The following is a 12,092-nucleotide window of genomic DNA, read 5'->3' on the forward strand; positions in this document are numbered from 1 at the left end:
TGCCAAGATGGTTAGGGGACCCCATTCACCAACATTACCCCAACCACAGACCATATAGCATGACCCAAAAAGATCCCATTTGATGTAGGTAATTTAAATCACAAGATTTTGTCCCAGAATTGAGTGCTCGGATGGTTAAACCTAATCCTAGGCATATTCCAACAGCCTCCATCCTGGGTCTGCCAGTGTATGGGACCTCTGCAACAGTTGTAGTGCTAGAAAACATACCCTTGTGGGACACTTGGACCTCTGTCCCAGCTGCCATTGCCTGTGGTAGTTGCAATGGTCATGAATCAGGGATTCACCTCATCGACTGGTATCCCGTAGCCATGTGTGCCTTGGCTATAGTCTAGTTGTTAGGCTGGTCCTGGCAGGTTGTTGGTTTAGGTTGTAACAGGTTGGTGGCAATGGTGGCCATGGTTGTGACTAGGAAGCCATAGCTTGAGACTAACCACCTACTGTGATTATGTCCAGAGCCAGACAGAGTCCTCCAACGTTGGACCTCAGGCTGGTGACTGTGAAAGAGACACAGTGACCTTTCTAGGTCACAGGGGTGGCCTGTGAAGACAGCCAGCCCACTTGTCTTTCTTCTTCCTGAGCAATGCACCATCAGCATAGCCAAGAAATCTGAGCTTGGGTTGCCCTTTGTTGCTGAAACAGTGACTGCATGCTGATGACAGACTCAGCCTTATTTTTATCTGGGTGCCACCCAGGGCTGAAATTATGGAAGTGACATATGACTCCATGTGTCAACATGCATCTAGCAGGAGTGTCCAACCTTTGGGCATTGAGACACAGTGTCATCATCCACAAGACTCATGCTTAAGAAACACATGATTCATTTACCAAGAAAATCACACACACACACACACACACACACACACACACACACACGCTCATTCTTTAAATGTATGTATGTATGTATGTATGTATGTATGTATGGATGGATGGATGGATGGATGTTTTGTATGCCTGGTGTGCAGGGAGGCCAGAGGAGAGCATTAGGTTCCCTGAGCCTGGAGTCACAGATGTCTACGAACTAGCATGTGGGTGCTGGCAACTGAACCTGGGTCCTCTAGAAAACGGTCAGTGCTCTTAAGCACTGTGCCATCTCTTCAGTCCCTCACAGTGTTTTAAGTAAGTTCCTGATCCCGTATTGGGTTGCATCATAGTAATCCTAGACGGTGACACCTGAGGCTTTCAGGAAAGCATGAAATCATATGTAGGAAGTAAACAACTTACTTTTGAATAACCAGCGGATCTAGAATAAGAATCCTCCGAAACAAAAGAAGAGGGAGGCAGAGCCTATCAAAGCCTATGGCAAAAGTGGTGTCAAGGTGAGCATGTATAGTACTCTGTGCTCCAAGAGAGAAGTGCAAAGATCTGAGACAGCCTGTCACTGCTCTGTCCGCCAGGAGCTAGAGATGGGAGGAGCAGTCAAACCCCATGTGAATATAAAGAACCTAGCAGAGAGAGTAAACCCCACCAAAGATCTTCAAACCAGAGCGGAGTCTTCAGACAAACTCTGACTTAGACCAAGTAAGAAAAAGACAGGAGACACCAATGAACAAGGCCAAAGAGTGGAAGGGAAACATTACATCACAACTGACACTTCAGAAAGGTAGGGCGTGGCTGAGGTCACCTCAAACAGCTACGCATAAACAAACCCGAGAACCTGAAAGAAATGGACAGATCCCTAGACAACAGCCTTCCAAGAGTGGCTCATGAAAGAACAGAAAATCTAAATAAACTAATGATGAGAACATATTAATGGCCATTTGTAATATACCAACACCTGGCAATATACCGAGAGGCAAATATCATGTCCCTCTCTTAGGACATAGAACAGATATAGCACGCCCACTTTTGGCACATCTATCCAGCATTGCTCTGGAAGTCTGAACCAGAACAATCAGTGAAGGGAAAACAAAGGACATTCAGTTTGGAACCTGGTGAGCTCTAGACTCAGTGAGAGATCCTGTCTCAAATAACTAGATAAATATATAAGTAAGAAGGTGGTAGAAGATACTCAGTATTGGCTTCTGGCACGTACACGCACAGGCAAAGCACATGCTTAGACATACAGAAGTTGAGCTTCTCATTAGCACATGCTATTGACAAAGTGATAGAGGTCACCTGAAGGTAGATGCTGACTGGTTAAGGTCATGCACCGTTAGCTGCAAGCAACCTCCATGATTACACACGATACAACAAAAGCGATGAAAATGAGCTGAATCCCAAACCTCTTAGAATAAAAATAAAAAGAGGACAGAAAGCGGGTATGGTTGGCAGGAAACAGCAGGAAGGCCAGCGTAAACCTAGCCACATGCCGCTCAGGTGTACTGGTTTCCACAAGCTAAGCGTGTAACTGGTTATTGCGATCCATCTTGCCTCCATACAGGGCTACTGATAAAATGTAGGAGGGGGTGTTGGCTGTTCAGAGGTCCTGGGCACGTCCACCCGGGCACTCTCTCTGTGTAGGATCTAGGCAGGATTCTGAAACAAGAATATGGCCTCCTTTGTCATAGGAAACTAAATAATTTTTCCAAACTTGAGGAAGGAGAACTTCTTTTTTTTAAAAAAAAAAAAAATATGTTACAGCCCAAATATTTCAAGGGTTCTTCATTTGAGAATCTTCTCCACAGCCATCTGTGAGCCATTCGAGACCTGGAGCCTTAACACGCTGGGTGGTCATGCTTTACTCACCAGTCAAGAGAGCCCCAGAACTTACTCCCTGAGCCCCAGTTCTGACTCTGAATATTGACTTGTTTCAAAATATCCATTTGCTGTTACGAGGCTAAAGGCTCTTTCCAGCTCTTTGGACAAGGCGTGAGAGTGTTTATTGAACCAATGGAGAAAGAAGATGGTCATTTTTGTGTATTAAATAACCAACATGATTTTGTGGTAGTTCTGAGTGGTGTTGAGATGCAGAGAAATGTAGCCAGAAATGTGTTAAAAAGCCGGTTTGGCTCATTGCCACCACACGCCTCTTGATAAGATGCTATCTGTGCCACAGTTTCTAAACAAGCAAAATGCAAGTGGTCCAGAAAGATAAATTTAAAAATGCAAAGAGAGCTGGAGAGATGGCTTAATGGTTAAGAGCGAGTGTGCTCTTGCATAATGAAGGCCGCGTAATACTGCAGAAAAATGGATTCGTAAAGGCCAGGTATGGCGGCATAGACCTGTAGTTTCACATCTTGGGAGGCTGAGGAGGGAAGACAGCAACTTCAAAATCAACTGGGATCCAAAGTGAGTGTCCACTGAGCCAGGACCACACAGAAAAACTCTCTGAAAACATAGATGCATAAATTCATGAGATAACCCCAGAGTGAATCTATGTATGTACTGTAGATTTATTTTTGACAAAGATATCAGGAGATTTCAATAACCTCCCAACATGGGAAGGCACAGGAACACACACCTCAGTGTAAAAGCTGAATTATAATACTTTGGAACAAACGTAGGCACAAATTCATATTGCCTTAGGCTCAGCAGCATTTTGCCTGTTAGCACTAGGAAGAGCAGCAGAGATAGGACAAAAGGGACTGTGGTAGTTTGAATGAGAGTGGCTCACATGCTTGATCCCCAGCTACTGGCACAGTTTGGGAAGGATTGGGGGCGTGGCCTTGTTGGGGAGGCGTGGCCTTGTTGGAGGAGGTGTGTCACTGGGGGTGGGGCTTTTGAGATTTCCAAAGCCCATGCTAGGAAGTCTGGCTCTCCTTCTCTGCCTGCAATTTGCAGCTCAGATGTGACCTCTCAGCTCCTTGTGCAGCACCATGCCTGCATGCCTACCACCATGCTCCCCACTGTAATGGTCATGGACTAACCCTTTGAAGTGGTTAGCAAGCCCCATCAAAGGCTTTCTTCTATAAGATGCCTTGGTCATGGTTATCTCCTTGTAGCAGCAGAACAATAGCTAAGACTGGGACCAAGACCCAAGAATGGAAGTACTAAGAAACAACGTTCAATAAGACTCTAGACAAGTGGTTCTCAACCTTCCTAATGCTGCGACCCTCTAATACAATTCCTCATGTTGTGGTGACCACCAACCAAAAAATTATTTCACTGCTGCTTCATTCAGAACTGTATTTCTTGCTACTGCTATGAATTGTAATGTAGAAATATCTGATACACGAGATCCAGAGGGGTCACGACTCACAGGTTGAGAACCACAGCTCTAGATGAAGAAAATCAGAGGAATAGTTGCCATTTGTAAAGAAATGACTGCTAATCTAGTCTTCGTTGCACACTTATGTGAACTTCGGGTCTCACAGTTTCCCAAAGTCTGTTTATACTTTTTTTCCCCCTGTCTTTTTAACCTCATGTGTCCACTTTATATCCAAATCCCAAATTGGTCTATAGATCTTGCCACTATTTATTGTTGCTGGCAGTGGTTTGTTTTTTTTTGAGGCAGGGTTTCTCTGTGTAATCTCTCTCAGCTGTCCTGGAGCTTACTCTGTAGACCTGACCTTGAATTCACAGAGATCCACTGCTTCTGCTTCTTTAGTGCTGGGATTAAAGGTGCCACCCCTACCCCACCCCCACCTTGGGCTATTTTTAACAGTTTTTTGTTTGTTTGTTTGTTGTTTTTTTTTTCAAGACAGGGTTTCTCTGTGTAGCTTTTAAACAGTTTTTAAAGAAGTTCTTTTATTTTTTCTTTTTAATTGTAGGTATATGGCTTATTTTTTGTCTGGCCACTGTGTGTGCCCAGTACCTCTGAAGGCCAGAAGAGAATGTCAGATAGTCATTTGCTACCATGTGGGTGCTGAGAATTGAACCCAGGTCCTTTTAACTGCCAAGCCATCTCTCTATCTCTCAATCTCGTTTTTAAAAAGTTGTTGCTTAGGGTACAGGTCGAGGTAAAGCCGCCTCAGTGGTCCTCAGCTTTGCCGGTTGAAATGGCTGCTGAGTTGTGGCCTCATCAAAGCACACTGTCTGTGATTCCCCTCCCATCGTCTGTACTCCTGGTCATGTTTCCTTCATATCCCCGTGCAGGGTTGTCCCTGAACTGACAACTGCTCCCCACTGCATAGCCGAGCCATCTGCGGCAGGTGTTATGGTTTAGAATTCCCCAAAGCTGCCCCACACCCAGCTGAGATGCTGCTTGCACGGAAAGCCATTTCTCACACACTGACCAGATGATGAACAGAAGAGAAACGGGGGCAGAAGGTGCTTGTTCCCCCACTAAGTTCCTTTGTTATAACCACCTTGCTTTCTTTTTAAACCTGCTTCTTTTCGGCCTCATTTCTTTCTCCCACTTTCTTCTTCACCCTCAGAGGTGTGTAGGAATTAGTGACCTTAGAACTGGAATAAGCAAATCATGCAGGCAGCTGGACCTTTGTTTGCAATGGAAACCATACTTTGATTTGTCAGAATTAACAAGAAGGAGGAAACAAACAAACAAACAAACAAACATTAATTGACAGTATTCCCAGGGTTAGGAGGAACAGACTAGAGTTCCCAGGGCATTCCTCCTCAACCTCCTTTGAAGTTAAGGGTTACAAATCATAACAGGCTTTTACAGACATTCTATTCAGAACAGAGACTAAAACTTCCTGCTCAGACGCAGGCACATTCTTGACATTAGGCTCCTCGATGCTCCCACTGGGTCTCAGCCGCTATGTGCAGTGCCCAGGACAGCACATCTTCGCAGAGAAGCAGCATTGGGTAGTGGTAGGTTTCTGTCTTCCATCTCCCTCTCCTGGTGCTCAATGCTTTAGCAAGTACGCATTAGCGGAATATATCAGAAAAGCACAGAGATGTGTGAAACTGCTCAAAGGTGACTTCTGTCTTATGTCATACTGTCACCACCTGTCCCCTGGCCACTGCCCAGAGCAGGCTTCATCCCACTTTCAGAGGAACCACAGGTCTGCTGAGGGGGTCACTCACCTCCTCAGTGGGAGAGACTGGACTGTCCTAGAGTCGCTGTCCTTCTTCCTCTGCTCCCAGCTGCCCTCAGTTCTGTCCAGCCCCTCTTCCTTCCTTCCTTCCTTCCCTTCCAGTGTGCATTATGATCTGGTCTGTAGACCACAAGCCCTCCACAATGTTCTGGACAGAAAGGCTCTGTGCTGCAATACTTTCGGGTTTCCTAATAACAGGATTGGGCTGGATCCTGTCTGTGGTGAGCCCCCCTTGCCCATACTCTTAAAAAGGTTTAAAACAAGATGTCTTAGTCAGGGTTTCTATTCCTGCACAACATCATGACCAAGAAGCAAGTTGGGGAGGAAAGGGTTTATTTGGCTTACTTCCACATGGCTGTTCATCACCAAAGGAAGTCAGGACTGGAACTCAAGCAGGTCACAAAGCAGGAGCTGATGCAGAGGCCATGGAGTGATGTTCCTTGCTGGCTTGCCTCTCCTGGCTTGCTCAGCCTGCTCTCTTATAGAACCTAAGACTTCCAGCCCAGGGATGGCACCACCCACAAAGGGCAACTGAGAAAATGCCCCACAGCTGGGTCTCATGGAGGCACTTCCCCAACTGAAACTCCCTTCTCTTTGATAACTCCAGCCTGTGTCAAGTTGTGTCACACAAATTCAGCAAGTACAAACAAGGTCATCAGTAATCCCCAAGTTTTTAGATCTCCCCAGATTTTTGCCCAAGAAGCCCTCTTTCTGAGTAGTGCTCAGTAGAGCCATTGGTGCTCAGTGGGGACAAAGCATGTGGAGTTCACTGTGAGAGTCATCTGATTGACGATGCCCTGTCTGGAAACTGAGCGCATTTGTTGACTGGCAGTTCTCTGAAAAGGCCCATAACCTAGTACAGCAGGAATGAGGTGGCAGTTGAGTTGCTTTCAGTGGACGAGGGTAGAGGATGCAGTTTTGGGGGGGTGGTAAATTCTTGAGAGTACCCCTTGAGGATCTGACTTTGAGGGTAGGTACATGAGTATCAGAGGGAGGGATTGGTGGTGGGTGAGCCATACCCAGTATCATTTGTATGGAGACCCTGGTTAAACCATGATGGTTTTCAAAAGCATTAGTAAGTATGGCTTGATGCCAGGAAAATGTTCTGAGACTGATCCGTAGGACAGAGAAATTCCCAGACAGGGAAAGTCTGTGCTTCCCTCCTTGGAACTCCAAAAGCACCTTTAGCAATCTGTCCCACAGACCGGATGAGCAGAGCCCTGTGATCAGCATCACCGTGAGCTCATACCTCTGTAGTGAGGGAAGGCTCTGAAGGCGAGGACTCAAACACACTCCTAATTAAAATAACCACAGGAGAACTAAGAGAATCCCTGTCAGTGATGCTAATGAACAGATGCAGCCCCCACTCCTTCACCTCCTCAGGCTAGGGAGGCTCAGTCACTAATTGGTGTAATTAGCAGTGAATGAACATGAAAGCTGGCTTGGCTCTCCCTCATCTCTCCAGCTCTGATGCATCTGAGCTCCCTGCTTTGAATGCTTGGCTGCCACTGATGCCTTCTATGCAGCTCAGGTTGGAAGGGGCCTTCACCCCCTTTCAGACAGTAATTGGGAGCCTGACTCGCTGACTCCTGCCCAGAAGTGGAAGCGGCTTTACCCTCTATCCTACATGGACCTAGAGGGTGAAGGTTCACCTTGGGCTCTTTAAACACCCTTGCTAGGGCCAGTTTTGATGACTTCCAGAAGGTTCTTTCTGTCATAAATCTGGACTTAAGCTTCATGAAGGGCCTTCTTTTTTTTTTTTCTAAGAAGGTGGCCCCCCCAAAACAGAGCAAAAGGATGTGTGTTGCCATGGAAATCATTGAATGAGAAATTTATTTCCCATCTCACTGGGAGGACAGGGAAACCAGCTTCATAAGCAGGAACAAAGAGGAACCCAGCACAGAGCCATTAACGACTGGAGAATTCATAGGGAAGGTTCTCCAAGGAAGCTGCTCTCTCCACAAAACCCAGCCACATTTTCCTTTAGTGGCTTACAGTGGTGCCAGGAGCTCTCTAGGGAAGCCCAAGGGGCTGGATGTTCTGGGAGGCATCTGATTTGAATTCCTTGAGAAAGGCAGGACAACATTGTGGTTTGTGTGGAAGCCACCCGCTGGCATTTAGGATGGTACTCAGCTGGCATTCAGGATGGTACTCAGCCCGCTACTGGCTTAAAATTAGAAAGTGGAAGCCAGCTTCTTTGATCACTTCTGACTCCAATCGGTTTCTGAGTGAGTTCTTTTGAGGTGTTATATTAAAATGTGAGGACCTTGGCCCATCTGACAGCTTTACATAGTACTGAGAACTGATTGGCTGCGAGCTGTCCTATTTCCCCCGGGCCTGTTCTAACTATATGGCCCCTTAAATATGGCAAGTCTGGTATTTATTTTAAAAAAAGAAATGGTTTGTGTGTTGTATATGTGTACATGTGAGTGTAGGGGCCCTCAAGGCCAGAAAAGGGCATTGGATTCCTTGGAGCTCGAATTACAGGCAGATGTGACCCGCCTGGTATAGGTGCTAGGAACCAGATTTGGGTCCTCTGCCAGAACAGTACATGCCACTAACCATTGGACAATCTCTGTGACCCTGTGGTGGCTAACTTTTGTCAACTGGATACAAACTGTAGTCACCTGGGAAAGGGGAACCTCAAATAGGGAATTGCTTTCATCAGATCTGCCTGTGGGCAAGTCTGTGGAGCATTTTCTTGATTAAGGATTGATGTGGGAGGGCCTAGCCCACTGTGGCGCACCCCCGCTTTCCCCTGCCTCCGGGCAGATGGTCCTGGGTTATCTAAGAAAATAAGCAAGGTGAGTCAACCTTGGAAACACCATTCCTCCATGGCTTCTGCTTCAGTTCCTGCCTTGAGTTCCTGGTGTGGTTTCTCAAGATGATGTACTGTAATGATAAGCTGACACACACCCTTCCAAGTAGTTCAGTGTTTTGTCAGCAATGGAAAGCAGAGTGGGACAAGTCTAGGGGCCACCGTTAATGACAGTCAGTGCCATGTAGTCTTAGGCTCTGACAGCTGAACCAACCATGAATCAAACATATTTAAGAAAAAAGGAGAAGCAACCACAGGAGAAGTGTGCAGGTTTGTTTGCTATTTTTCCTGAGACAGGACAGGACAGCAACCATGTGCACACGTTGCTTGTGTCGGGTGTTACACATGATGTAGAGGTGATGTAAAGTGTACAGGAATAGGTATGCAGGCTTTGTGCGAACACAACATCATCACAAGGAATTTGAGCAGCATCTGACTGAGGTACTCACAGTGGGTGCCTGATCCAATCCTTCCTGGATACTGGACCAAAATAGGTGCAAAACCTTGGTCTCCATCACAGACCTCCTAGCTCCAGCACATTGCTGGAGAGTTCAGAAGCCACTGATACTGCCTGTGAGAAGCCCTATCGCCACACTGAGGACCAAACACCTGCCACATACACTTTTGGGTACTCTCTCAAAACATGTCTACACCATTACCACTAGTTTTGAGACTCAGGCATCAGGAGTCCTACTAGCTAACAGTGTGTCAAAAGAGAAGTTCACTATTCTCTCACATGGAGAAGAAGGAGTGCATTATTTCAATGGCCTGGCAGCATAGAATCAATTTCCAATAAAAATAAAATCAGACTTTCCAAGAAGGCCAAGAGGATACCGTCTTCCATCTGCCAGTCAAGATAGTTGCTTGAGCTCAGAGTGGTGAAATGGATGAACTACATTTGAACCACTTGCCTAAGATAGTAGATGGCACAGCCAGGACTTGAACCCAGAGCGTCTGACTCTGTATGCAGTGCCTTCCTGACATGTGGCTTTGGTCTCTCAGCCAGAGCCAACTGAACATGAGGTCAGTTCACACTAGAGGAGGAAATGAGGAGAAAAGCAAGAGCCCCATTGTATCTCATTTCCTCAAGGGAAAGGCCGGCTCTGTTGCCTAGCAGTGGGAATGTTCCAGATTGGTAAGTAGGAGGTTGGGGGTGTTGGAGGAACTGCTCACACCTTATGAGTGGCTGATGAACTGTGATTCCAGGACCAAGGCCGGTTGAGAGTAAAGAAAATGAAGAAGACACCTGGGACTCCCAGAAGTGGCTCCAGAAGTACGGCTTGAAGGCTCAGAAGCTGACCTTTTATGATATCCTCGCTGACTGCTCCTTCCACCATGCTGATGGGGTGGTTGATATAAAAGCCAAACCAGAAAATGAATCAGTGCAGACCAGTGCGGTGAGTGGAAGGCGGTGGGGCTGCGGGCCTTCCTTTAGTGTCCAAGGCAGGTAGCAAGGCCCCCCTTGGATCAGAAGCCAAGGGCAGGCCACATTGAAAGATGGCAGGGGAGGGAGTCAGCTAGGGTTTCCATGACAAAGGTGTCCCTTTGCTTCTGGACTTCTTTAAATGGTACCCTCAGGAGTAGAGAGAGCCGGGGCGTGGTCCTACATGTCTTAGTCTGCCTGGAGTGGATAAAACAGAAGCCTTGATGGTAGGTGCTTAATGAACAAAAGCTTATATTTAGCTCGTACTTTTGGAGGTCTAATATCAGGGAGGTACCATCTTTTTGGCCTCTGATACAGTCCCCCAGCTCCTAGCTGTGTCACATAGAAGCAGAAAGAAAGAAAGCCATGAACAGAAGGGGACCGAATGCGTTGCCAACTTTATTGTATTAGTGAGTGCCCACAGTGTAAAAGCAGCATTACTGCCCATCATTGGCAGTCCCCTGTTGTGGGAAATGACCCGTACATTCCCATGCCTATGCCTCTGCCCCAGCGGCCTAGCCAGCCATGAACCGGCGGGCAATGGCCGACCTGGTTTTATCTCGTGGAGACTCTGACTCAGAGCTCCACAATCTCTCCACCCAGCTCGCTAGTCCCCACTGGCAGGTTGTTACCACGCCAACCCTGTGCTTCAAACCCCCCACGGCCTTTGTGGTGCACCTCAGGCAAACCCAGGCTTTACCTTCTATCTTCTCTCTTGAACCTGGAGGAGCTGCTGAGTGAATGGAAACACAGCACAGTCTTAGTTCAGAAATGATGGTCACTCAATTGCTGGGTGCAGCAACTAAAATCCTAACTTGTAAGCCTTATTAAATCTAAATCTTCTGTTGGCAAATCCTGACAGATCCGCCATTGAAACCTGGAGACACTTGCAGCTACATCTTGTCCTCACACTATCCCTGTCCCCAAAAGGCCTCTTTCCTGCTTCTTCTCTTCCTCTGTCCAACCCGGAAGTCCCTCCTACTCGCCCAGTGATTGGCTCCTTTATTCATTAGGGGATTGGTTCACAAAAAGTGACTCCTTGTTCTCATCCCCTCCCAGAAGAGCAGAAGTAGCATCAAACAGCACCAGGTCCATCCACAACTGTCCCCAATGATCTTCCACTAGACCCTGCTGCTTAGAGCTTCCATGCCACTCAGCACTGCCACCCTGGGGACCTACCACTGACACTTTTGGAGACCCACTCAAATTTCCAAGCTATAACAACAGTTCTAAGTATATTATATCCAAGTCACCAGCTGGACCAATAGAAATTCAAGCCTTCTAAGTGCCTGAGTTGTACACTATTATGTCAGAGGAGAGAATCTTTGTCTACCTGTATTGAAAAGAAAGGAGAAACTGCTGGTGAGTGTGTAAAGAACCAGGCATCTCTATGGTCCTCTTGAATTTCCAGTATCTTAGAGACACAGTACTCCAGTGGGCACCTGCCAATATGCAGTGGATTTCCTGTAAACATAAAATGGGATTCTCCAGAGTCAGGGTGCCAGACAAGTTTGTTTCAAGCTCTGAGAGATGTCATTCCATTGTACCAAGTGGCCTCCACGAGGATGCTTCTCACAGTGCCTGACTCTGGCTCCCAAGGACCAAATGAGTCTCAGTGTCAGTGGATTCTAAACTTTCACATCGTGTGTTTAAATCATCAGGTCTGAGGCGGGGACCAGGGTCTTACATCATGTGTGTCCTAGCTAGCCCATTCTCTGTTGTTACAGCGAAATATCTGAGGTCAGGAAGTTTAGAAAGAAAATATGTCTATTTAGCTCACACTTCTAGAGGCCAAAGAGTCTGCTGTAGTGCCTGCTAAGTTTCCAGTGCAGACATCATGCTGTATCAACCCCCAGGAAAGAAGGGAAGTAGGCACTGGTAGGAGAGTACATGGATGAGAGGGAAGGGGTGGGAAGGGAAGGGGTGTGGGTGTAGGTGTGGCAGCAAGGGG

At 46.9% G+C, this 12,092-nt stretch overlaps 1 protein-coding gene across 4 annotated transcripts in view; it reads left to right on the forward strand.

Moving 5' to 3' along the window:
- The window catches only part of Vwa3b (von Willebrand factor A domain containing 3B), a 160,110-nt gene that overhangs the window by 56,245 nt on the left and 91,773 nt on the right, over positions 1-12,092 (forward strand). For all 4 annotated transcript variants that reach the window (XM_031367215.1, XM_031367213.1, XM_031367216.1 and 1 more), the window contains one exon: positions 9,925-10,115. In XM_031367215.1, coding sequence (XP_031223075.1) covers positions 9,925-10,115 — 191 coding nt within the window. The remainder of the gene's footprint in view (positions 1-9,924; positions 10,116-12,092) is intronic.

The sequence above is a fragment of the Mastomys coucha genome, unplaced genomic scaffold (genome assembly GCF_008632895.1).
Source record: "Mastomys coucha isolate ucsf_1 unplaced genomic scaffold, UCSF_Mcou_1 pScaffold14, whole genome shotgun sequence".
Lineage (NCBI taxonomy): Eukaryota > Metazoa > Chordata > Mammalia > Rodentia > Muridae > Mastomys > Mastomys coucha.